The sequence below is a fragment of the Notothenia coriiceps genome, unplaced genomic scaffold (genome assembly GCF_000735185.1).
Source record: "Notothenia coriiceps isolate Sejong01 unplaced genomic scaffold, NC01 NC01_scaffold00036395, whole genome shotgun sequence".
In the NCBI taxonomy this organism is placed as follows: Eukaryota; Metazoa; Chordata; class Actinopteri; order Perciformes; family Nototheniidae; genus Notothenia; species Notothenia coriiceps.
The window spans coordinates 39,028-66,417 of record NW_011369096.1 but is presented as its reverse complement, the minus strand read 5'-3'; the positions used below and the strand labels follow the sequence as shown (position 1 = coordinate 66,417).

At 42.2% G+C, this 27,390-nt stretch overlaps 1 protein-coding gene across 3 annotated transcripts in view; it reads right to left on the bottom strand.

Annotated features, from left to right (window-relative positions):
* Positions 1-297: 297 nt before the first annotated feature.
* Positions 298-27,390, bottom strand: part of tiam1b (TIAM Rac1 associated GEF 1b) — a 61,426-nt gene continuing 34,333 nt past the window's right edge. For 2 of the 3 annotated variants that reach the window (XM_010792199.1, XM_010792198.1), the window contains exons 2-27: positions 22,151-22,232; positions 21,107-22,028; positions 19,871-20,336; positions 19,251-19,423; positions 18,877-19,101; positions 17,376-17,561; positions 15,736-15,882; positions 15,505-15,582; positions 15,021-15,188; positions 14,556-14,660; positions 14,041-14,122; positions 13,676-13,762; positions 12,720-12,932; positions 12,256-12,353; positions 7,548-7,733; positions 6,194-6,262; positions 5,795-5,920; positions 5,571-5,679; positions 4,779-4,958; positions 4,550-4,668; positions 3,757-3,865; positions 3,599-3,657; positions 3,301-3,406; positions 3,104-3,191; positions 2,820-2,992; positions 298-2,482 (exon numbers count right to left, since the gene is read on the bottom strand). In XM_010792199.1, the coding sequence (XP_010790501.1) occupies positions 1,944-2,482; positions 2,820-2,992; positions 3,104-3,191; positions 3,301-3,406; positions 3,599-3,657; positions 3,757-3,865; positions 4,550-4,668; positions 4,779-4,958; positions 5,571-5,679; positions 5,795-5,920; positions 6,194-6,262; positions 7,548-7,733; positions 12,256-12,353; positions 12,720-12,932; positions 13,676-13,762; positions 14,041-14,122; positions 14,556-14,660; positions 15,021-15,188; positions 15,505-15,582; positions 15,736-15,882; positions 17,376-17,561; positions 18,877-19,101; positions 19,251-19,423; positions 19,871-20,336; positions 21,107-22,018 (4,803 nt within the window). In that variant the 5' untranslated portion in view covers positions 22,019-22,028; positions 22,151-22,232 and the 3' untranslated portion in view covers positions 298-1,943. The remainder of the gene's footprint in view (positions 2,483-2,819; positions 2,993-3,103; positions 3,192-3,300; positions 3,407-3,598; positions 3,658-3,756; positions 3,866-4,549; positions 4,669-4,778; positions 4,959-5,570; positions 5,680-5,794; positions 5,921-6,193; positions 6,263-7,547; positions 7,734-12,255; positions 12,354-12,719; positions 12,933-13,675; positions 13,763-14,040; positions 14,123-14,555; positions 14,661-15,020; positions 15,189-15,504; positions 15,583-15,735; positions 15,883-17,375; positions 17,562-18,876; positions 19,102-19,250; positions 19,424-19,870; positions 20,337-21,106; positions 22,029-22,150; positions 22,233-27,390) is intronic. The other variant, XM_010792200.1, reaches the window with a different exon arrangement.

The window sequence follows — 27,390 nt, the reverse complement described above, 5'->3', positions numbered from 1 at the left end:
TGAAACACAAAGTGACTCTAAACGTCTTCTGAAGACTACGATTTAATTTCTCTTTTGTTGTGGCATTTCAGTCGGTCTTTTTGGGGGGCTTTGAGGTTGGAGAGCGTCTTTCAGCTGCATAGTTTGTCGTTTTTGGCATGTCTGAGCACATTGTCTATTTACGTTTTTCCCTCGCATCACAAGTTTGGGTTTCACGGATGTTTTTAGAGCTGTAGGGGATGAGTTGGACTGTTGAGTGAAACCAATAGAGTGTTAATGTTGAACCACACAAACCAATGAAGCACTACAGAGAGGTGCTTTGAATTATAAGTAGGAAACAACTGTATTTATTATGATATCAATACATTTTTCTATATACACACAGTAATAAAAATGCAGTCTTAGTAGCACGATGAGTTGTTTACAAGTATGTCCTCTTCCACTGTTCAGGCATACGGCAAGTCTTTCACCTTGATTGCTTGAGCAAATTTGGACTTTCTTTGTGAAAAAAATAGTATTTTTTCCAACAAATTCATTTACATATGAATAAATAAATAAAACATTGCTTTGTGATCAATTACCAGTGGACAATCTGTTTAAAATAACTAAATAACTAATAACCGTGCAAATTCCCTACAACACAGACGGACAAATTCACAAAGGGGATTGTGGTGGTGGATGGCACCATCTCGTTGCTCATCACTTGCGATCTGCACCTTCTCAAGGTTCGACACAAGATCACATTGAATATTGCGCTAATGCTTTACATCGCAAACACGGCCTTTAAGTTTAGCCTTTTATTAAAATTATGCAATCATCCATCTGGCAAAGTATACCCAATGACTTTTGGCCAGGAACAGAAAACGCCATAATCACAGGAAATTCTGCGTGACATCCCTTTTTATAGATGTGCTTCAGTTAACACTCTTTGAAGAAACCAATTATTTCACTGTTTGGCTACTTGGGTCTTAATCGCGACTGTTTTTGCAATGAGGCTCATTTACATGGAGAGGTGCTAAATGTATGCATACTACCCAATTAAAAATGGTGCAAATAGCACACAGATGCTATTCGCTCTGCAGCTCAGTTAAGAGGGGGGCATTTAAAATGTTTTGGGTGATTCTTATTTTATTTGTGCTTGTTTAGCAGCCACAAATGCTGTGTATTCCTTTTGTGAATTCGCCCCTGAGTGTGTAGGTACGTTTTAAGCATGAAATGTAACAGAGCGTTCTTTAAATGGCAATACTGAAAAAAATACAAGAAAATGGTTTCACAGTAAGACAGCAAGCTGAAACAGCAAATTCAAGTAAAGCAGGATTATGTTAAATAAAATTCCCCTTAGTGTCTGTGAATGGATACTTTTACATAATCCCAATATTAAATGTAACAGGAAAACAACATATTTTCCAGGCTAAAAAGATAGCTTAAGACTGTAAAACAAGAGATCAAAACCATAAAATATGCTCCAAAAACATGTCAGTGTAAATTCATGTATACAAGTACAGTAAACTATGCAAGACGAGACTGTCCTTTTCAGTTATTCTATGTCTTTAAGGACAAATGATATACAGCCCTTAACTATGATAATATCGGAGTCACATAGACAAAACAAATATCAATGTTCTCACAATAACCACATTTGGCAACAGCAGGCAGGACTATAGGTTGCTGCCCAAATGTGCAAACCATGCCAATCAAAGCCACTGATCTGAGTCCATGATTGTACCATTAGTTCATATCTCAAAGCTTACACCTGACTTCTATGTAACAGCATTTGATTTGGGATGAAGCTCCCTCATTCTAGATTCCTTTATTGCTCCACAGATGCTCTAACCTTTACAAAAAGCTATCAGCACAAGTAAGGTAAAGAAGTATATATCTTCTACTGGCTGATATATGTCAATGCCCATGCATTGTTTGTGAATATGACTGATCTTTATGGAGCCCAATGTAAAGCTGTCCTCTTATGTGCCACAGTCTGGGGACGAACGGGATTGCTGCCTTTTGACCCAAATCTCATCGTCCTCCATTTGCTTTTGATCCTCCACGTTACCATCGATCACTACGCTCTGCTTCTCTGAGTCGAACAGCCTCACATCGTCCGGCGTCCCACTGGCCATTGGGGACTTAAGGCTCTCCTCTGTTTCTTCACTCTCCAAGGACAACGCCATGATGGAGGCCTCCAGGTTGGCCTTAGTGGACAGCGCTCTGGCTGACTGGCTGAACTCGTCATCCTCATCACTTAGGATGTCCGTCTCCTTCACATCCTCCTGGTCTTCGTATATTTCTAGGTCAAACTGTTCTTCCACCCAACGATCTGTGTCTCCGGCTAACTCGGGCTGCTGCTGCTCTGGGTCTTTGTCCTGCTGCAGCAGCTTTGCGTCGGGCTCCTGCGTTGAAGCAATGTCCTGGTCTGGCTCAACGTCAAAAACAATGTCAGTGTCTATGGTGAAACGATTGCGCACTAACTTCCTCCTGCCCAGGGTCCTGGTTGGTGCAGATGCTGCAGGATAAAACAAAAAGATAAAATAATATTAATATTCAATAATATAATATAGTTTCACTGCCAATCCAGCTCCCTCCTCTCACCACCCCCTCCCTGCTCATAATTCGATCCTCCTAGACTCCGAGCTTGGAGAATGGAGGGTTAAGAAAGGAAGTGGGAGGCAGGATGGAAAGCAAATCCCTAAGCTGGTTGGAAATACCTAAAGGAAAAACTAAGACTCCACTTTTTTTGTTCTAATGACGCCAAAGCACCCAATCTGTCAGGTAAGTAGGAACATGTTTAAAATCAGGACACTTGAATCTGTAGGGTGATTGCAGCCCAGCCTGGCATTTACCTGCTCTATTTATGGCGGGCCGGGCTCCCTTCAGGGCACAGAGGCGCTTTCCTCCAAAGGGCACATACTGCTGGTTGAGGGGTAAACTCTCTGTCTTAAGGAGCTGCCGGCGGTGCTTTTCCCTCAAGATAGAATGGACTGTCTTCAGGAAGTCTTTTCTGCTCTCTGGAGAACTGAAGGGAACAGAAGAGCACGTTATCAGTTGGTCACTCAGTAGATAGCAGCGGACAGGACAGTATCAGTGACTTCACTCTCCAGTGGTCGTCATCAGGGCAGATACTCACCTACAGCACAGCTGAAAGGTCCTCTCTGGCCTTCCCTCAGACTCAGACTTTGTGTGGACAATCTCACACATGGAAGAGCCCTCCCCATCTGAGAGAGTAAAACACAAACATGTCATCTCAAGAACAGAGCATTCCAGAAATAATTACTTCAGATGTATTTCATCACAGTACCATACATTATTTATTATGTTGTCTACCTGCGTTGGCCAAGGATCTGACTTGAAGGGCGTCAGTTGGGATCATGTGGCGGTATCTGAAGGGGTCTTTTTCTTCTGAAGATGCAGAGACCCGATGGGAGCCGACCTACAATCAGTCAGACAAAAACAAAATTAAACTATATTAGTGATCTTGCTTTTTCAACCCACTGGAGTGATTCTGAAAGTGGCACAATGGAATTGTACATTTTAAGAGGGATTTACAATGCTTAACAAAATCTGTGATATTCTAGAGGGGCTTGGGTTGTGCTGATAGCTTCTTGCTTGTGTGCAAACCTACCATTTTCTTTTTCTGCTTGGACCCGTCCTTGCATACAAAGACCACTCCTGTTTTGAACACTAGGGAGAAATGGAAAGACACATCAGTTATCACTCAAAGCTGAGATTACTTTAGTATGAGTTCCCTCCAAGATTTGGTAATGAGTAGGCCTGACATACCAAACGTAGCAATCTGGGGCTCTTTCTTCCATTTTCCTAAGGAGGCAGGGGGGTTGATCCAGGTCACACTGGTGTGAAGTAGCAGGTCCCCCATGGACAGATCAGCCACCTAGCAAAAACAACAACATATTAGAAGTCACTCTACATGTATTGTTTTTTCCCAAGAGCCCCCCCAAATGACTCCTGCTGGAAGTTGCCCCCCCACACACACACGGGGTGGGCAAAGTTTAAAAGTCTTAAAAATGCTACAACTACTGTCAAACTGGATGAATGTGAAGTATTTTGTTAAAGGAGGATGAAAGCGTAATTAAGGAGCACTATTGGAGTGACTTTGATGGTTATTGGACTCAGGATTAATTCATTTGGATTCCCGCTGTATGAAGAAATTAAAGGACAGAAAGCGGAAGTGGAAACGACTCAGAAAGGGATTTTGACGATGTGTTTATGTGGATTCAAAAGTTGTAAATAATCTACAAAATGGAGGAGACCGATCTGATCGGAGCAACTGTGACAAATAATCCAACTGAAACCGGCATGGACAATGACTATGTTTTAAAAGTGCGCTTATCCAGAAAAGCCTGGTTTGGACACTTTACGGGCAGAAGAAACATTTCTATTAAAGAAAGAATTATACATTTCTGTCTTTTTATGCCTTTAATAGCTACTAACTTGAATTTTTATTAAAATGAATTAATCAATTTTCTTATTGTAATGTAGAGACAAGGCTTTTAGTGACAATCATGTATTCGTTACAATATGTTAAAAAAAAAAAAGCCACGTGTTTCCAACCTACCTCTTTCTTTTCACCGCTCTGCTCAGTGATAAGCAGATCGAACACAGCTCCAAACTCCTCATGGATCTTTTGCATCTCGTTGATATGGCTGGCAACTTTGTTCATGGCTTTCATGGCAACTGCAGACAAACAGAAAACAACATGGTTAGCGTTGAATTGGTGTGACCGTATGCTTTCACCCTCATTCTCCACGGTCAAAGCAATTTCATCTTTTCAGAACAGGTCTTACCGTCCAGGTGGTAGTGCTCCTCGCTGTCTGGGTCTGTGAGCGAATACAGTTCCTTGAGCAGGAGGGGATACTTCAGCACCCTCTGGATGGGTTTGATCAGGTAGGATTCCAGGGTGGAGGAGTGCTGCTGCTTGGGGTTGCGCTCTTCCAGGAAAGCCTTGAAATCGGTATCGGTTTTGGCTGAAATGATCAATAAAACACTTTTTGTCCTTTCCAGAATGAATTGTTGTGTTAACTCTTTGGTTTAAACAAATACTTTTGTTCATGGTTTTTAATTCACAGTAATAAAGTTTGTATTTATATTGGAAATGGACATTGTTTGTCTAAGGTGCAGAATATTAACCAGGTTAAGTCAAAGAGACCCAACCGTTTCTTGCTCTTAGTAGTAGTCATTTTATCTAAGAACAGGCAACCACAAGTAGGCAGGTAACATACATTTAGTGCTTCAAAAGCTTTACAGCACAACAACATTGCAAACACAGAACGGTCAGTTACTAGTCAACAGATTAAAGGTAAACAAGCAGCAAACCAAGACATCAACTTGAATGTTAAAAGGGACTGGGTGTACTAGCTAGAGAACAGACTGTTCAACACTGCTGATTATATATTTGCAATAATACAGGGCTTTTTAGCCCAGGGAGCCACCAGCTTTGAAGTATGCAGAGGTCAAATGGACAAGTGTCTGGCTGACAGATTTATGGAGCCTTGCAGGATATGGCAGATGGTTGATGGATAAATACATCTTCTCCTTTGGGCCAAGGAGGAATGTTGACCCAACAGCACTTTACTCACCCTTTACGAGGACCTTGGGGACTTTGGTGTGGCTGGCGCAGAAAGCACTGTATATTTTAAAACGGTCTGCGTAGTACAGGAAAGAGCCTCCCAGGGAGAAGAGTATTTTCTGTCAAAAAGAGAAGATAAGTTACCCCACCAGTAATTACAGAAGACTTTATGGGAGTTTTAAATGCTTGTTGATGATCCTATCTTTTGGTGCATGTTACTCAAAAAGGGTATACCTTAAACTGATCCACTGTCTCCAACTTCTCTAGATCTGGAACCAGTCTGGTCCCGTCTTCCAGGGTCTTGAGAAACTCAACCTGAAACTCCACCATTTCCGCCAAGTTTCCAAACAGAACATCCAGCTAGAGGAAAAAGGTATTTGAAAAACATCAAAATCAAATCCCCTCATTACACAGTGTGTCTTCTGTAATATGTCTCAATATCTTTTTCTGGTGCATACACTAGACTAGAAGCTCTCTGCTACGGTTAGAGCATGGAAACCCTCAAATTATAAAACCAAATGTAATGTCAGTATTGCAAGTGCATTTAAAACTCCTCTACTTTTCAACCTTCCACAGTTTTGGCATTTAAAAGCCAACTACCCCTCAAAGGCTGACAGAGAGCATTTGACATACCTCATCCTGTGTGAGGAAGGTCTCTTTCTGCAGGGGGGTTAAATATCTCCCAATGAGGCAATTGAGATCCTGTAAGACAAGAAGGAATTAAGTTTGATCCAGGGTTGACTAATCATAAGGTGGAAAACAGACATGAAAAAAATGCGGCTTTGACACAAGTCTTTAATATTCCTCACTACAAACAGTGATTGAATCACAGGGAAGGTTCCTCTTGGATCAGAGATAGAGTAAATGCCTTTCTGCATACACTTCAAAAAGGGAAAGTAGCGATAAAAACCCAATCAAATAAAAGACTATTACTACAGTTACCTTGGGTGAACTGTAGAGAGCCTTTGAGATCAATTAGCAGCGCTTACAAAAAGTAGTAAATAGAGTTAATAGACCATCTAACTTCTCCAAGAAGGCTGGCTGGCACTTTAATTTAAATCTCTTATTGTTAATTAAAAATTAACTGTATGTATGTATGAAAAGAGGAGTAGCCTAAGATGTGTCTGTAATTAAGCTTGAAGGTGTAATGTTTACACTTTGAATAGAAAGAATAACATAAAACCTGTTTCAATGTGAAGTGCCTTAATCAAACCAGCATTCTGAACACCTGCTTATCAATGTGTGGGTATGAGTTGTCATGGTAACGTTGCATGCTTAAAAAGCTTATAAGAGGCATATTCATCCATGTCCAAATTGGTCAAAAAAGGAAAATATTTCAAATGTGTATAGGTAGCTTTACACAATGCCAATATGTGCCGAACATAGACTGCCACAGCTGAAACCACCAGGGATATGATAAGGTATTCGTATTACAAACACATTACTTAACATGACATTATTGATTTAAGTATAGTCCCTCTTCATTTAGTCTACCCTTATATAACATTAGCAGTTGAGCTACTGCCAACTAAGCACAGAGACATAAGACATTTCATTCTGAGTAATTAGAACAAATAGCCCAAGTTCACCAAAAAACAGACCATCCCTTTTTAATACAACATAAATCACTTTAATGTGATTGCTATAATACATATATATGAAGTGTAACATTTTAGATAGCCTTGACATTATATACCCTCTCTAACCCAGTTATTCCACAAAGCCACATTTTATACCAGGCAGAAAAGGATAAGGCAATATCCAGGCAAGGACACAGCTGTGTCCCCCTTATATCTCCTGGGACACAGAGATAAATATGGATTGTGGAATAGGTAATGCGTAGGGCTAACACAACCTGAAGCAGACAAAAACACAGATGGATGGACACACACACACACACACACACACACACACACACACACACACACACACACACACACACACACACACACACACACACACACACACACACACACACACGACTTACTTTCACATAGGTGCGTTCGGTCTCCACGAGTTCACAGATGACTTTGCGGAGTTTGTCGGCATCAGAGAGCTGTCGCTGAGTTGCAGGAGGTGGGAAGGGCGAGTCCGGGCTAGGCGAAGAGGACACACACTCCGTGGGATTCATGTCATGGAGACTGCGGCAGAAAGCGGCGACCTGCTCCGTACTCTGCAAAAAAAGGACAGAAGTGTTGAGGAAAAACTCCTACTCCCTGTGATGTAACTCCAGCCTCTAAGGAAATATCCAAAAAGAAATCAATCAGTAAAGAATCAGCACCTCAAATATAAACTTGCAGGAATCAATTTACGCCTACTGATGTGCACAGATTCATGACTGTGCAGAGAGTGAGCCTGGAGAGAGGCAGAGACGCAGTTCTAAAAAAAAAAAAATCATTTGCACTAATTTGGTCTATTTTCAGTCTGTCATAACAATGGCTCTCCACCGCTCTCTCTTTCACTCACATCCCTCTTTTCCCTGGTGTTTTCCTCCTACTGACTGATCGCTGGTTCAGAGATTCATTGCTTTTCAAAGAGTCAAGAATGTACGTACACATGCAGTATAGTATGTGTTGCCGTGGAAACCGGTGCATTAGACTATCATTCCAGACCAAAATACACCCCACTCAGCAACATCTTAAATGGCTTATTAGTTACTTTGTTTGCAACAGCCTCACCAGTCATAACAATTAAGCTGCATATAGGCTTTGTTCAATAAGAACAAAAGCAAAGCTCACTCTAATGTATTTGGAAAGAATTTAATAAATCAGACAATATTTACTTATTTGTTTCTATAAGTGGGCGACACGTGAAGATCGATCGAGAAAGCTGCAAGAAGGAAAGCAGTTTGGCAGCATGTCAGACACCACTAGCAGGTAGTGAGCGCACTACAGCGGGCTATGGTCTCTTATTATTAAAAGGATTTTTATAGACCAGGCGGAGGCAATTTGTCCTGTCACACCTACGAGCTCCTCTGGGAAATAATAATAATATAGACTCGACACAGCTGAGGAAGATGTAATGTTACCATTCTTAAAATAAACATCTTAATTGTGATCTTAGTAACTAGTCACATCAGTGTAAGCTTCTCAGGCCATCAAAACTGCTTTCGTATTAGAGTTACTGTGCATACAAATATTTAATATTCAAAAACACGTACTTTAAATGACAGAAATGTTTTCATGATGAAAACGTACCTAGATCAAAAACACTGTTACCCAGTGACAGTTGTGTATCTTATGCAGCTTTGCAAATGACACTGGTTATAATCAGCATTGTTATCTAATCAGAGAGACACATCCATATGTGAGGCACGACAGCAGTTTGTCTCTCTTATCAATGTTCCCAAAACAACCATGCAGCTTCCAGATCAACAGATGAAGTGCCATCCTGTCAGTAAATATCATTTTGCAAATGCAATTGACATCAATGCCCTTAAAGGAAATGTAGCCACATCTCTAGTAGAAGGGCGGCTGCAGTAGGCATTTCGTCCTCTTATTTAGTTTTCTGTTTTTCATTGTAAAACATGTCTGTATGCCTGTATTTGTTTCTGCAGTGGTTTATTGATGTGATGACAAACTGTACATTTAGCAAAAATAGAAGTTTAAGAGCACAAAGACGCAAAGAAGTTAGAAAAACTAAACACACGCAGCACATATCCAAATATGCAACCAAAAGAATGTAATGCAGAGAAAACTGGGGGAAAAAAATCCTTAAATGAACCTGATTTCTTCCTGCCAAAGTTAGCTAAGCAAAACCATGTGTATTTAGTCTAAGTCCAGTCATCCGATTCACATTGTACACTGAATAACACCGTGGCAGCTTGGGTGCACGGACTGCCATGACACGGCAGAATGAGGAGAAAGAACATAGAAGGGGGGAAGCTCCAAATATGACATGAAAATCAGAACATGTAGAAAAGAGAAACTGCCATGCGTTAATCTGTGGGATGCCAAAGACGAGCATTTTCCTGAGCAAGTGAAGTATAGAACAAAACCGCAAAGCATGAAAGCGCTGATGATGAAGTCAACGGAAGATAGCACATCTCCCTTCTGAAACTGAGACAAGCCAAAGATCACAGCATCGAGGTGCCAAGAGAGAAAGATATGTGCAACATTCAGAAAGCCACGTCCACAGCGGTCAGGCTGTTGTTTTTATGTCACCCAGGTGGTCTTTGGTCAGTTATATAGAGACTCAGCTCCAACGCATGCAGCGATACATTTTGGCATCCTCTGAAGCACTTCTGTGATTATGGGACAATTCTGCGACACAACAGTGACTCACTGCTTCCTCTTGTCTGTAGCAGCCAAGAGTGTGTGTGAAACAAATTCCCCTTTCTTGCTGAAAGAAAAGGTGTAACTCTCAGGGGAATACAACAGCAGCAGCAGCAAGAAGTAGTCAGATAAAGAAAACAAAAGATACAAAGAAAGGAATCTTACCAGATGGAGCATGTCAGAGATGGAGTCTGTGGAGCGCTTGCTGTGTTTGCTCCACTTCAGGACAGACATAGCCAGGTGCAGGTGGACAGTCAGTGACAGTTAAAGGTTTTGGAAAAGTCAAGTATATACTGCGCCTCTAATACATATCTCAACTGTTTTTTCTTTCCTCTGATTTTGAGAAAAAGGAGAAGGTTCTGTTGTGTTCCTTATGAAGGATGAGTGGAGCCGCTCAGCCTCCTCCTCTCCGCCCACAGACGATTACAGCCTTCCAACTCCCCTTCTTTTCACCCTCGGTCTGCTGTAGTTCTGTCACTAATATTCTGGTGTTCTCTCTCTCTCTCTCTCTCTCTCTCTCTCTCGCTCTTTCTTCTCTAAACTCAGACACACAGTGTGAGTGTGAAGATCTGGCCAACTCCAGCAGCATATTAAATGAGTCTTCATAATCCTCCAGCCTGGGGATGAGAGCGAGCGAGCGGGATGGAAGGAGTCTCCTCCTTCAGGTTGTGCTGGAGCAGGATTGGCTGGGCGAGCCACGCTGCAGTAGAATAGAAATGCAGGGGTTTTTCAGGAAAAGGGGGAGAGGGGAGCTTCAAAGGAGCAGGCTGCAGTCGAGGGTGAATACAGGAACAACCGGTGTGGGAATATTGAAGGACGAAAAGGAGTGGAAAATGTTCAGGCGTGCCAAAATGTATGTAATTAAAGTGATACGTCAAATGAAGTATGAGTTCCACGAGCCAAGACCCCAGCCCTTGTTCAGATAAGTAACTGAAGGAAACATACAGTAGCAGATATTAATGTCCTCCATCTCGCGGTCGATGCCAGGAATTATGTAACAACTCAGTCTCGTGACTTAACTGAAGTGTCCTTTCCCCCCTCAGGTATATGGGACCTCTCCAAGAATGCCTTCCGACAAAGACCAACCTCCAGAGAGTGTCAGAGGTAGGAGCGTAAAGCAGAGTCAGTACCTAGTGGTCAGTACTGATGGTCCGTGCTCTGAATGTCTGACACTAACCAATGTGACCGTCTAAATATACCGCAGACCACGTGAAGGGGACAGAAATGTATTTTTGCCAAAGGTATGTCCCAGTTCCGAAGCAGCCAACAAACATTTCTGCAGGGATAGATTTGGTTGATTATTTACTCTTTGCATTAACACGAGTTTCATTTACAGCGACTGTAAAAACAACTCCTCTGTTGCTGTCAGTCGGTGTATTTGTTGCTACATGAAGTTGAGAAAAGGATGATGCTGTGCGGCTGTCAGTCAAAGCCGAAAGGTGGATCAATTTGCAAATCATTTGTGTGATTTTGTTCTGTTATTAGTGAGGGTTTGGTACATGTCAGACATAATTACAGCATTGCAGACACAAAGCCTTCAATCTTTCACAAGTATAAAGTATTTCAGAGTGCAGCGTCTTACAGTGATTCATCAAATACTTTCAAGCCTACACAAAGGCAGAAAGAGACCCTGTAATGTCATTTATCTTCAGACATCTAGCATCAGAGGGAGAGGAGGGGCAGTGAGCGATACAAAAGAAAAAGGCACAGTGCGTTCCAGACCAACTCTTTTTCTCGATCAAATCCTTATTCCGTATCCTTATTTAAGTAAAGGATAATAATTCATATTTGCCAAAGCACTTCAATAGGAAACTGTATGTCTTTGAGATTAGTCTTTTTTGCCTATACCACTAATCATTTTTTTTAAACGTGTGTCTCTATGTTCATATAGAGTTAAAAAGCAATACACCTCCATTCACTACCTAAAGCTAATCACCACACATAATGAAACAATTAGAAGCTCATTCAAAGACCCATACATCACTACGCTGTTACTTTCAATGCAATAATCTGTCTCGAGTCCCCAAAGCATCACATGCCCTTCATTCCACTATGTAGGCGTACGTTTAGATTCTAGTCCCTTTTGATTTCCATTATGTCAGAGGCTTCACTAAGTGCAGTTACACAACGGCCATGTGTCATGAAAGGGAAATAGAAACCTCATGCAGATTTGTATTAAAAAGCTTGAAGATGAACACCTGGACATATAAATATGGACCCTGCGCAGCTTGTCTGAGAATAAAATGGGCCAGCTACAGATGGCGCGTCAAGCTGTGGTGAAACAAACTGGTTTTCATAATCACACACAGTTGAGAGGATAACATCAAAAGGCAAGGGCAAGGACAGAAGCCAGCACACCTTTTGTCCGATGTTGTGAGCAGTAATACTAAATCAAGACCAACAACAAAAGGATGCTCTTACCTTTCTGCACTCAAAATCACTGAAGATCTCCGAGTCGTCGTCCAGGCTATCTCCTGAGCTCTCGAGCAACAGACCCACCCCATCATCCAGGATCTCCTCTGCAACCAAAATAACAGTCATGCATAACAACATTTTCTTTAAAATAAGATAAATGCATCTTTAACAACCACTGAGAAATATTGTCCCTGCTATATGTCATTCATGTTATGATTGAAAACCTTTATGTTGCACTCAAGATTCACTCCACTTGCAACATTTAAACTGGTGTCACACTAGGGACACTAGCGAAAAAACAATAAAAAAGAAAGAATGAAAGCTTGAGAACTGGCAACTTTTACTGGCCAGCTGGGTTGGTAAACATTACCATCATGTGAGAAATCAAGGGACATTGGTGAGTAAGGGGATACAAAAACATGGGATGGACTAGTTTTTAAATGTCTTATGGTTTTGATGACGCTTCTCACCTTGACTCTGGGAGAAGATGTCCGTGTAGAGATCTTCCTCTGCATCTGAGCGGCGCGGCGGCAGGTAGCAGAGCTGTCGGCGCTCCACAGAAGGCAGGGTGTTTACTGTCAGAGCCAGCGAGGCCTGAGAGAAAGCTGCCTTCATGTCGGAGAAGTTGAGACTGTGGGATTCCTTTCCATTCAGCTGCAGTATTTCATCCCCTGCATTAAGACCTGCAAAGCGGGAACACGATGAGCTTGGATTCAAATGAATGCCTGTCACACATCGATGCACCGAGTGAAGTGAGTATATCCTTTCCCTAGTATGTGATTGTAACATCAATCCATATGATTTCAAGCATTGATTAACATGCCATTATAGTCATCATTAACAGAAAGAGATATCTCTTACTAAATATAAATACTAGTTTGGAGACAATGACCTTAAGATGTATTATCTTTGCCTTTCAGACCCACTCATTTGAATACCCTGAAGTGTCAAATGCTGAGATACTGCACATTTGTCACTTCCTGCAGCTCAGCCTCCCTGCATGCGCTCTGCTAGGACTCTGACCAACTCCAGCCTGATATTTTGACATCACTCATCCATGCAGTCTAACTTCACAGCAGGGGTATCGATGTGAAGCAGCTGTGGTGAGGTGCATTCAGCGCCATCCTTCACAAGCCAGTGAGAGGCAGTGTGGTTATTATTACAGTAATCATTACCCTTGAGAACAGCTGTGTTCTCCGAGGCCTCCGCTGCCTATTTCAAAACACGGCTAATGCATTTCTAAAGAGATGCCGTGAACACGTCTTGACCTTGATATGAGAGGAATGCTGTGTTTTGAAAACATAGGAAACAAACTGAAATATTGCCCAGAGCAGGCTAGATTATTTTTTTTCTACTCGTCGGTTCACTGAGACAAATTGATTGTCTTTGGAGGGAGTTCATTTCAAACAAATGAAGGGTAATGAACCTTTTGCGAAGGCCAATCCTCCCGCCTTCACATCAGTGATGTAGAGCTGTTGTACTCCATCCTCCTCCACCACTGAAATGGAGAAACCTGGAGGAGGGAAAGGCAGAATCAGAGAGGCGAGAGAGAGAGAGTGAAAAGGGGGACTCTTATATAAAACACATCAGAGGGATTTGTGCAGTACAAATGGGAACGGGAAGAAAAAAACCATACAGGTTGTGTATAGGTCAAAGAAAAGCAATTGTTTCGCTGAAAACAACACATTACATTTCGGACATTGGGTCATTACGACATCTTAACTGAAAACAAAAATCATACTATAAAATCAGTATGAATGTAAAACGCTGAATCGTTGAAATGGTTCCTACCGTATCCAATCATGCAGGATTCATCTCTGTCAAACTGGATTACTTTCGTAATTTTGGAGCAGAGCTCAATTTCTTTGTAAAGCTGTGAAGAACAAAAAGAGTTATTATATAAGTCGTGAGACATCGACTTATTTGATTAATATTCTCGTGGGATGGTTATTGTCAGCATGCAAGTAGTGTATTCTTAGAAAAGCTCTTTGCAGATACTTTATGCAAGATAGTCTGTGATATGTCATGAATACAAGATAGCAGTCACTGCAGATCTGATTATCAAAGGCTCTCCATAAATACACCTATGTTTGAGTACATGGTCGTCCAAGGCAGGGATTCCTCCAGAGGATACAAATAAAAAGTCTTTTAATAATTCACAACAAAAGGATGCTCTTATGGTCTGTGGTTTTCTCCATGTTGTGATTCCCTACACATCTAATACAATATTAGTTTTACCCTTAACATCTTGAAAAGTGTGTCAAAGGAAGTAGACAAAGATCATGTTTGAGCAGACAGTTACATACCAAGTCACACACGTCCTCTTCTGGTTTGGGGATGTAGAATTGCACTTGGTTTTCAATCAGGAACTTGAGTCGCAAGTAATGCTTGGTGGGATCGAGGTGGTGAGCCTGTGGGATGAGGAGAGACAGTTTAAAAAAAGTGGAATAACTTGTTATTGTTACACAAAGCATAGTATTGTTGCGATGAGATCTCAGCCTTATATTTTTCTTGTTAATTTACAACTGTATCAATGACGGCTCATGGTTGCATTGATTGACCATTGGGGAAAACCTATTTTAATATCAGTATTAAACAATCATGAATGTTGCAGTCCATATGTTGGCTATTATCATGTTCAAAAACACTGGATATGTCTAGTTTAATGATGTCATGAGAGCCCAGACATACTTTTAAATGTCTTCTCGTATTTCATAATACCGCTAAATCTTTGTCATACGGACATCACTGGATAGAATGTACCACAATACCTTGCAGATGGTTTCTAGAACACACAGTGCTGACTCCCCTGGCTGGATGATGGTCAGCACAGGCTGGTCATTTGGCAGACACACCCAGGAGGGGGTGAGGTGGTCCGGGACCCAGATGTCACTTTCTGTGCTCGGCCGCGGAAGGCGCGATGTTCCGTCCTCACTTTTCTTTAAACAGAAACATCAGAAAGGCTTATTTTTTGTGGGAATAAGTCAAACATACTTGTAAAATACTCAAGCAAATGTTGGGATCAAATGTGTTTACATAGTTATTTGTATTGGTCATCTCAAAGCAGCATAGTCAATTCTCCCACGGTACTTCCAATCTAGACAGCTACAGTCAGAACACCCACAGAGCCGTATCAATGCAGCCTCTGCTTGAAAACACTGAGGACTAATATTCCATTGACGTCAGTGTTCCCACTCATGTTTGACCTACACCTCGCTGTGAAGTGTATGCATACAGAAAACGATTCCTCCTTACTGTGTGTTCCTTGGAAGGATCGACATATACGCCATCTACAGAGTTTTTCGCTGGCTCCTCGCCATCAGTAAAGACCTGCTGGGACAGAAAAAGAGGGGAAGGGGTCATAACTCAAGCAGAGCAGTGGAGGATAAATGCTTGAAAAACAGGCAAAAAGATAACCTTTTTAAAGGCCAAGGCAGGTGTATTGATTGCTTTGAAACATGAAAATAACTGTAAAATATCGCAGACCTGGTTGATGCTTGGATGGGCTTTAGTTTTTTTCTTTGAGGTGGTGTCCAGACCCCACAGGGAGGAGAACCTGCTCTTGCGCTTGCTGCAGGAACGAGACATGGCCTGCGTCCTCCGTCTCACTCCGTTCTCTGCGCGAGCCGCCACCTGCAAACAGCATGAAGTCGTAGTCACATAACAATTAGATCAAAGGAAGTGTCGACAACTATCTGTTTTGCCTCATGTCAGAACACAGTTTGCAAAATTCTAATGGCAAGTATGGCAAGCATTCATTTTTACACAACATTTTCTGAACAACATAATTATTTAAAAGGAACATAGAACAAAAAAGAATCATCTTTAAAAAGGTAAATCAATAAAATAATAATGATGAAGTATAGCACATATGCCTAAAGTGGTATTTGCTAGCAGTAGGTTTTCCATGAGCGATAATACTTTTGAACAGGAAGCATTACACCAGACTGTCTCTGTAAATGATGTGTTTTAAACTGACTTATTGGGTTAAATGAATGAGGAAAAGGGGCCCGCATGATGAAGACTTATAACAGGTACAAAGCTGTCATGTATATTTCACACATGAGCACTTAGCTCATGCAGAGTTTTACTCAACCTGGCATTTCTAGGCTACTCGTTTATGAAGAAGCAAAAGTAAAAAGGCATTTTCAAATATGCTGAATTAGGCAGCAAAGCCACAGTTGATGTAGGAGTGTGTATGCTGGAAACGTAACCTCTGCACTCATTCTGTCTTTTTTGGTTTTGTCAACTTCTTTGCGCCCTGTTTAGACATAGTGCTGATACAAGTATAACTCGTAGTAGAAAGTAAAGGAGAGGCTTTAAGAGTCACAAGAAAGCCTCTTTTATTATCTTGCAGCTCTAACGCCCACCAGCTCCACAACACTGCTTTGGTGGTAACTCAGTGATCTGGAAACATGTCTCTAGAAATCCAATATCTCTCTTCCTGTACTTCCAGTGTTTTTAGCCGTGGAGCACACAACCTCAGTGGGAGGCCAAAACTAAACTAAAACTTCACAAATAGGTGTCCTGGCCTGCATGAGACCTAGGCCCTATAATAACACTGCTTTTAGTTTCAGGAATCAATTTCCCTGCCAGTCACCTTGTGTGCTTAGAGGTGACGCTCTGTATTTTGAGGGATATGCAGTATCTAAGGAATTTCTAAATATAAGGAAAATACAGGGTTTAGAGGGATCAACCTACTTCTGAGGTGACAGCCTCGGTTGGTGCTGCTAAATTATACTTCTGCTACTAATTATTCACTGATTTCAAGTAAGAATGTGTGTAGGCTCCAGCTAAATGTGTTTATAGTTAAATTGATGTAAACCTAAGATGTCAAGAAGGAGCCCATAAGCTCTAAAGCTTAGTAAATGTAATAAAATGCATAATGTCTGTATAGTGTATAATGACTACTGGACCTACTTTACCTCATGTAGATAAAAGTCTAGAATTGAACTTGTAAATTGCTTGGGATAAAAGCTTTAGCAAAATAAAATGATGACGTAATGTATAGAGGGCTTCCCATTTCCCCCATTTCCACCATTATGTCTCATGGCAGTACTTGTACTTTAACTGTTTTTGAATCAAATTGAGAGAGAGAGAGAGAGAGAGAGAGAGAGGGTTTTTACCAGTGCGTGGAAGGACGAGACAGAGAATATTCCCAGCCGGCCCATTGCCAGCTTGGTGGGGCGAGAAGCAACGGCAAGGAGGCGTTTTGGGTTGGGCAGCTCTCCGCCCTGCAGGCTGGCCAGGTAGCACCTGAAGCGGAAGAGATCCATGTGAAACTGCTCCAGGTTCTGCTCCCACAGGAAGATCTGCAGAGAGGAACAACACAGCCGAACATCAGGTTAATGGTTTGTCTTGTTTGTCAACTTCAGACCAAGGTGGAGCATCTCCTCTCCTCCCCAGGGGCTCTGTTACCACTCTGCAAGTGTTGCCAACCTGCTCTCTCTGATCCTAATGGATGGATGTTTACTGGGGCAGTAGAGCAGGACATTGTGATTATTCACTGGGCCATCCCTACCCAGTCACGGTCCTGTTCTGGAGTTTGGAAGAGGCGGCCAGTACCACGGCGGTGCCAAGTAGCCCAGAGAGGGGAAAGAAACAATACTGTGCATTCCACTGGCAGATAGAGGCTGGGAGCGTTTGAGCTTTCTAAGGAGCAGGCCTATATCCATTCAATTCTGCACAATGTGAAACCTGACACTGCCAAACAGAACCGCTCCGTTCAAGCACTACCTAACCGACCAAACAAAGACCAATTTATCTCCCTTCTCTGTAAACAGATATATCAAAAGGACAATATGAGCTTTCCAATTAATTGAAAGAATGGCAGGCTATCAACTGGTGCCAACTGCAGGCCATGTTTCAAAAACAAAAAGCAATATGGTGGCCAATAGGTGGGCAGCATCATCAGCCTTCTCTAGCGGATGATACCTCAGAGATCTGTTACTTAATCCCCACAAACCTCTCTCTGCATCTCTGTCATGTCCTGTTTTATAGCATCAGAATAACTGATACTGGATACTATTGAGAGACTAGTTTCATGTGATGCCTGTAATTAAATAGTACATAACACCAACAGGTTATTTAAATATTAATAAAGTTATTGTCACTATAGCTGTGTGAGGAAAACATCTCAGTGCTGCAGTTTAAAGTTAAAGTTGAAAAAGGAGCAGATCTCCTACTCTTTAAAAGTCAAGAGTCAACATTACAGTGCAGCTGCAGGAGGTTGATGACTAGAGCCCTTCTGTTGATATAATACTTTAGTTTTTCTATTTTTGAAGTAAATCAAGTTGAGGCTTGACTGTGACCTTTTTATCAATGCCTGTTGGCTTGTTAACTTGCTTATCAGTTCAGAAAAGTTTTAAATCCAATTAAACTGTCACAGCTGTGGTGAAAATCATTCCAACGCAAGCTATACTTTTATTCTGATTTAAAAAAAAATTATAAATGAAATATAAACTAATTTTCATACAATTGATGAGGAGATGTGTCTTCACATTTGACAAGCCATACAGATTCTATCTTATATATTGTTACGATATTTTTGGGAAATCATGCAAACACAGGTGAAGTGCTGCCTGACTGTATGCGAGACGTGGCTCAGTGAGAAAAGAGAAAACCTACCTGATCCAGGATGGTCTTCCTCTTCTTGGTGTCAGTAACGGCAGACAGCTGCATGTCACCCATCTTCTTCATCTTCTCGTCCATGTCTATCTTCTGCTCGAGCTTCTTGATTTCTGCGCGCAGCAGGCGCACCGTGTCCTCTCTGTGGTGCTGCCGGGCGACAGCAGTGGCACACGCCGAGTGGATGGCTGTGATCCAGTTCTCCAGCTCCGTCTGGCTGCACGTCTGCGTGGGGGTCAGACAGGGAAAGGTCAGAGGTTAAACAACAACTGGTTCCCGCCATTCATTATAAAAAGCCCTTTATTTAGTTTTCCTGTACTAATTCACATCTAATTATAATAGCATTCCCAGATGCAATTTAATCATCCTCTTACCTGAAACAGGAAAGCGTCTCCCAGGGAGTTGCTGAGACAGAACACAAAGTCCTTTTTGGGATGCTCTGGTACCGCCTGGACAATACTGTTCTCCACCCAGATTGCATGCTTAGGAATACTGTTGTTGTCGATGCCTGACCGCCCATCAGTCTCATAGAAGAACAGAGTGCAACCTAGAAAACAAAAACAATCAATTTTGTATTTCATATACACTGGCCCCAGTCTCTAGAAAAGATTGAAAATACTGATTATTATTATTTATGTTTTATAGAGCCATATTTGCACAAGCAATTTAATTCTGCTCTCCAGTGGCCAACATTAAGAAGTGCAGCATGGCTGACTTATCAGCAAGGGAGGTTTCATGATCATTAAGAGTTATTATCTAATTTCCAGCTCAGTAAAGTGGCATCATATTTAATAAAGAGGTTTACATCATGCTGAAATTGAAGCTTCGTTTAATAAGAAACTATAAACTGAATTTAGATTAGATCTTAAGTATTGCTGCATGAGCCACTGTATGATAGCAAAATAATAAACATCAAAAGCATTCCAAGCTGTATCAATACTGATATTATGGAATTGCATGCAAATGTTATGGACACATTGAGGGCACTACAAACCTTTCAGAGACACCCAGTAACTCTTCCACTTGCGCCTCGTGGCTGACTCTACTTTCTTGTTCTTCTTGTGCACGAGGAAGTTCTTGACGGCGAGCCTGCCAGCTTTGCGCACCATCCCCTGGGCAACACTGAGCAACACGTCTGACTGGTAGGCGGAGCTCATGGTGCTCTGCTCGTCACTCAGGGCTGACCCCGCCTCCTCCAAGCTCTCCGTCTGGCAGGAGCTCATCTCCAGTTCTTGACGAAAGTTCTCGTACACGCCCTGAACACACTCACTGGCCCCGCCGCCACCGCCGCCGCTGCTGCTGCCGCTGTCGCTGCCGGCGAACATGCTCCTGCCGGCCGTCGAGCACATGGAGAAGGAGGCCGACATGGTCTTGTAGCGTCTGGACTGGTGCTCTGCCTCCGCCGTCACCCCGTCGATGCCGCTGTCCTCGTACTCGCTGCCCTCCCCGGCTGTGACATCCTGCGACGTTGCAGAAGTACAAGACAGGTGAGACAGCATTGCAACCACGTTTTCTTCATAACTAAGAATGGAACCTGTCAACAACTCCTGCTCTCTCCTACCCACATGGCCAAAGACCTGGAAGATGAAGGGGGCTACACCGAGCTCGGTATCTCCATCTGGTCACATGACCCAATCATGCGCTCCAGAGCCCCATTCTCTAGGGCCCACGGTGCCCCGCAGTGACAGGTCCACCGCACACATTTTACTGTTCCAAGGGCCTCCCCTTATTATCATGACAAAGGCTGAGGCATTTCAAAGGGGGGAGTGACTTTAAGCTTTAACTCCCCCCCCCACTACCTCCCGTCATCGCGGACTCTTCTCCCAAGTAAAACAACAGTTTCATCAGGAAACGACACATCGGTCTCCTGACATGAGCTTTAGTTTGAAACTTAATCTATTTCAGCAGCTTACTATCTGAAAACTGAATGCAGCAGAGGAAACCCTCAGACACAATGGGAGGGAAAAAAATGGTATGAGGGGAGCCCTCTTTTTAGGGATGCCACCAGACTACATTTATATTCTGCACAGCTTTCCAAGGAGCATAAAGGAGCCATGATACTGCTTTAATAGTTCAAGTTCCTGACACTTAAAAAAAAACATGAATACATGCTTTATATTTTCATGGATGGGGCATGGAATTGGTTATTGTATCTATTAATTCTGCAAGACAATATTTGGGCATTATAGTTCAAAATAACAGCACAATGTGAAACTGCTTTTCATCTTACCTGTATAGTCTGCGCTCTCCTGCCTTGCATACTGGCACACATGGCAGCTTGGTGGCTGCTGAGGCCTTCGGAAAGGCAGTGGGAACGCCTGCAGGGGAGGGTGTATGCACTATAGGTGTTCCCTTCTTCCTCAGATGGGGAGATCATCTTATCATCATCGCCCTCCCTGATGGCCCTGTTGGTGCCGTGCCACTTGGCATAGCGGCCGTGGGGTTGCCTGCGAGTGGAGCTCTTCTGGCTGTACAGCTCATCCAGGGAGTTGGCCCTGTCAGCGGAGTCTGTGGGGCTGGACTGCAGGTGTCCTTTGCAGTCAGTAAAGTCCCTCTCGCTGGCTGGGTCTATTATCTCCTCTGTGCTGGTCAGGTGCTCCTGGCTGAGGTCAGAGAGGGAAAACTCCAGGCTGTCTTCTCGCCACATGTCTGCAGACTTAGACCTCTTCTTCTTGAAGCTTACCGTCTCATTGGAGCCGTCCCGTGTTTTCTGAAGGTACGTTACCTCGCCCATGTACTCGTCTTTGTCCTGCACCTCCTCTGCAGTGGGGCCAGGAAGGGTTACGTGCATTGTATTCATGTGCACCGAAGGATTGGTCATGTCGTTGTGAAAGGACACAGGTCGAAGGTTCATTGCCACGCGGTCCACCCAAATTGGACTTCCAAAGTCTGGGAGGATATTCGTCTCATTGAAGGGCTCCAGGCCATGGTCAGCTAGGGATTGTGGGATACTGGGGGTGCTACTTGAGCGTGTACTCGTTTCAGAGTTCCTGTGCTCTATTTTCCCTGATGAAGCATGCCGAGAGCGTCTGGACTGCTTATTGGAGATGCGAAGAGATCGAGACATGTGCTTACGTGACAAATAGCCATGTTCGTTACCGTAGAGGGCATGGTCCCCGTTCTGGCTCTCAACATTTCCCATAATTCAGAGGCTAAACAGAGGTGAAAATACAGGTTAAGTTAACTCCAAAGGAACATGATTTTATGTCTGTACAGAATGATTTGTGTGTGTGTGTATGTCAAATGACAGAATTGTGTCTGAATGTTAACTTACCTGCAGGATCGTATTGATTTTTTAGGCATTTTGTTTGTCACTGGAGCTTCAGACAGTTTGCTTGATCAGCGGCTGGTAAGCTCTATACAAAAGAAGAAAAAAGAAGAAGTCCAGATGAGAAATAATATCAAACTTGTGCCTTTGATGCAGAGTATATCTGACCAATCCGCGGACGTAACGTAATGGCTCCACGGATTGGTCCATTTGGACCAATGGGTCCATTTGGTTATGTGCACGTCACTTTACCCAGGAAGAAAACAATGGAAAAAGAGAAATGTCCAACGAGGCGTTCTGGGGCAGCATAGACAGGTATTTTCTGTGTTAGAGTTTTACTCGCTACAGGGTGTACTTTGAGGGTTTGTGACTTTGCAGACTGTTTACATGCATAAAAACCTTCATAACACACAAGGGGACGGGTAATAACCGGAAAAGCAGGACATGGGACCTTTAAGCATTCTAACTTAGATGAGGACTAAAGAAGCCACCTCCCTAATAAAGAAGGACAAATATTTCATGATTGCAGGACCAAGAGTGTATGAAGGAACACATCATATGCCTTCAATTATTATTGTACTTTTATTCCTATAACCCTATGTATTTCTACTATTTTAGTGTCACTCACAACCAGAAAAAAAGGGCCAGTTTTTGTCAAGCTTGAAAGACACCACTCTCACAGGGGAATGATCCATTCAGCCCCTTTCAACATGCAAAGGGGTTGTGTGAAGTGAAGGGGACGTAATGAAAGTATGAGCACTGTTTGTGACAGCTTGAGTGAACATGAGTTATTCAGGGCTGGAGCTGAAGCACGCAGTCTATGTAATGTTGTTGTTGTCTTTTCTCAAGAACTACCACTTGCATAAAAGACAACTGGAAGCAGGAGGTAGGGGGATAACAGCTTTTCACCATAATGCACATTTGGACTCCATTTACTTGCCTTTAGGCTGGACAGCCTGCTCCAAAATGCTATGCCTGGGACCATTAACAGATGGGACAGAAGATTAACATTGTGGCTGTTGTTCCTGCTGATGTGTGTTCCCCTCCTTGTAGGATGGACCCTTTGGGGGGTCAGTGTTTGTGCATGTGTAGCCTCTGCAGATGAGTGGGAGCCAAACCCTCTGCTAGTGCATGCACTCAGGCTTACTTTGAAGAGGGGCGTTACGTAAACTGGAGCTGACCCCGTTTCTCTACCTTGTGTTTCTCCCTTTCCCCTCTTCATTCTGCTCACTCATCAACACTGTTACTGCAATGCACAATGTTCCATGATGGAAGATTTGTTTTTCATATAACCCTGCAATTTATTTCCTGTTTCATTCAATCCTCTTTGGTATACAAATAGAGGAGGAGGAGGAGTAACAGGACTATGAAATGCCACTGCACTCATTACATGAAATTGGATTCATATAGGGAAACAAACATGCTTTAAAAAAATGCTAGCACAAACATTATACCCAGGGCTACTTTAAACTTGTTTTTACTCTTTCCCCACACAGTACCCTTCATTTTTGGATGTGTATAAGGTTAAAGTTGAATGGCTCTGCAGATGTCATCCCTGGAGAGGAACAAAATGTCCAATGTGTTTTTGCCATGATTGTCACTGAGGCCTACAGGGTTTCATAAAACTGTTAATACAATAGAGGATATTTTAGACTGGCCAACATTCAGTATTTATGGATGTAACGGCTATTTATAGGGGAGCTTTAATATGTTGCTATGCTGGATTTGCTGATGTTCTCAATGGTTTACATTTTGATTTGAAGTCAAATTGACCAGCTGTTAATTAGACTAGGGGGCTTGAGTAGCAGAAGATGTGTTTTCCTGTTACAGTTTAGGTACTTACTGTGAACCAACCTTGGATTTTACAGCACAACCCCATTTGTTCAGCCCTGAAATTAAGTGAGTGCCACAATGAACACTATTTAATACATTAAAATGGCTGATTAATTCTGAAACACTGTTTGAGTGCAACAAAACTCATATTACTGTGACTACACAAAGTTGGTCCTTTACGTTTTTCACTCAAGGGCAGTCCAATGGAAATAAGCAGCAAAGCCGCAGGAAACTACTGAGGTTTTAAGATATAACAAACACAGATATTTCAGAGAAGCTCTTAATAATACAAGTGTACGAATGAATAAGCATGCATCTTCTACATTTTGAAATACAGGGATTTGATGTTTGACGGCATTAGTGTTACCAGAATATCTGAATACAATACAACATGAAATATTTAAACACGATATTCTCTTAAGCTTCAACACTGCTGGAGCACAAAATCCATCACAAGCTCTTTATTAATACATGAGAAAAGATGCCAGGGTTTGAAAATATGTTGTAGCAGAGAAATACCTGCTAAAACAAGTTAGTAAGTCAGTGTCCCTGTCATGTATTGGTACCATCGTCCTTCATAAACTGCTAAACAAACACGGAAATTAACATTTCAACTGGAAAATGCTGCCATTAAATGGACAAAGCAGTGCCTAAGTACATGGGTAATTTCCAGCAGGCTGCTTCAGGACAGCAGAAGTTTCAGAGGATTCATTTGTTACAGGCCCTTAATGAAATACATAACCACAGGAGATTCCAGCCACCCACAGATCACAAAGAAGAATTGTTTTATTGTGCCTCAAAAATAGCAACACAACAGCTTCAGGGAAAAACACAGAATTTCCCCACCGCTAACACCACTTAGGAAGCTGCAAACGGCTATTACATAAAAACCATCACGCTGCGCTTAAATGAGCAACTGTACAAACACACTACATTAAATCCAGTTCTCATTAAGACAATTATGGTATAGCGCTTTCATTTTATTTTCACTTTCCAGAGTGTGATAACAAGAAAATGTGTACCACTTTACAATAAGACTACCCTTAAAAAGGATTTACGAATAGTTTGTAATTCATTTATTAATTAGGTTGTGAACACTATTAGACATGAGATAAACAGGGCAACTGTGACCGGTTGCTTGCCAAATAGTGAGCCCACATTTATCTGTACTGCTAAGCCTTATTACAAATGGTAGTAACTCATTAATAAATGGGAATGTGTTTTACACTTTACAACAAGGCTCCCTTTTGGCAACTATAAATGTTAGTAACTCGTAAATAAATGGGAATGTGTTTTACACTTTACAACAGGGGTGGGGAACCTCCGGCCTCCGGGCCGTATACGGCCCGCGAGACCATTTGGTACGGCCCTCGAGGTAATTTATAAACACACGCAAAAAAGAAAAAAATTCAAGAAATCTAGACCGCAAAATAATTAAACAAGCTTGTTTTTCCTGGCCAAGGTCAGGGACCTTGAACACAACACGAGCTTAACGGCCCGTCTACACTACAGGCATCAAAAAATCTTGAAGCTGGGCGTGTCTGAAGATTGGCGATTTTTTGCGAGCAACGCGACCAACAACCAATCACATGAATCTCCCGCCCCCGACATACAAAGCAATAGCAATGTTAAAACGAAGTAAACTGGATATAAACTCTCCAAACAGGCGAAAAACCTACCAGTTTCACCCACTGTCTCTGCCACCTCCCTCCATGCCTGGTTCCTCCGGTTTGTGTCCCGGTAAATAGTTCTGGTCGTAAAGAACCGGGTGATTTGCTACCATAATATCTCGTTTGGAATATGAGGAAATGAACTGCGGTCTGGCTCTCCCAGCTTGCACGCGGTTTGATTGGCTGCGCTTGCACTGGCGGGATTTGCATAAACGGGATTTGATTGGCTGATGCCAAGCATCGCGCCTCAAATTGATGCCGATAGATGCTCGTGATGCTGCAAAAGCCATGGCCTGCTCCCCCATTGCAGTTCGACGATAAGATTTTAAATCGTCTACGTCACCCCTTCAAGGAATGGCGAAGCGTTGAAGCCATTTTGATGCCTGTAGTGTAGACGGGGCCGTTACGTGTCATTAGTGTATATGTCTCGATCTGACAGGAGGTAGTTGGTAGTTCTACGGAGAGCCCCAGAACGCGGCTCCGGCCGGGACTTCACAAATTTGCACATACCATAAGGAGGTACCATGCCGCAGTTTTGCGTGCGTGTCTTTAGTTGAAAGCCAGTGGGATCTGTTTAATCTGTCATACTGCATCATACAGTCAATAAACGTGTTGTTATTAGCATTTGGTTAGCTAGCTATGCTAACGAATATAAGAAGCTTTTCTTCAACCAGGTGAGGTAAAGGCACATCTTTTATATGATCATTATAGTATAGAAAAATAAGAGAATAAAGTAAACGGGTATACAATACTAATATGGACAGTAAAAAAAAGTGGTATTAATAAACAATAATACAGTTAAAAAGGAAGGTGATTTGTAAAATATCCATAAAAGAAAAAAAATCTGCTTACTCAGTGCCGTTTCATATGGATGTCGAGAGAGTATCCCATAGATCTCTCATGTTGCTCTCAAAGTGCACAGATTGATGCTTTTAACTCAACATTTAAAAAAATCTTCCTTGGGTGCATGCCCCAAAACCCCCTTAGATGAGTAGATCCGGCCCCCCCACTTTAAATCATGTCCACTATGGATAGGGAATAAATACATTTGCACACATCTTGTTGCATGCTTCTGTTTGGTGTCATGCCCACGGGCTGAATGCCGCGGTCATGGTAAATATCGGATTAAGAGGTTGCTTTTCTTTGCCAGCATGAAAAGAAACCGAAGATGAATGGGCTGTGATGATCGGTTTAAGCAGACGTGAGTCAATAATTTGTTACGGGCCCTCGAAGATGTTGTAAAATGAAAGGCCCTTGAGAGGAAAGGTTCCCCCACCCCTGCTTACAAACAAGGCATCCCCTTTTTGGAAGTATAAAGTTAGTAACTCTATAATACATGGGTTCATAAAGGAGGATGCCAAAGGAACATCAGATGGAAGGGGAGAATTCAACTCAGTGAACAACAGATACCAAGGGTTGACTGATGAAGAAGGACAAAAGTAGCTAGTGCCAAAATATAAGGCTTAGTCTCTTGCCAATAGTGAAGCTGTGTTGATGTAGGAAACTATTGTTAGAACTGGTTTATAAATGTTTTTTAATGATTAAAAAGTGTTTAGAACTAATTATAAACTCGTAGAATCCTTTACAAAGGGTAGTCTTATTTTGTAAAGTGGTACCAGAAAATGCTACTAGTATTTAATTCCTTTACAAGACTTTTTCCTTTCCCTAGAATCCTTTGATTCTTCAGTTAGAATCATGTTTTTTATTCAAAACTTTAGAAGATTTCATTACCTAGCCCTTGAG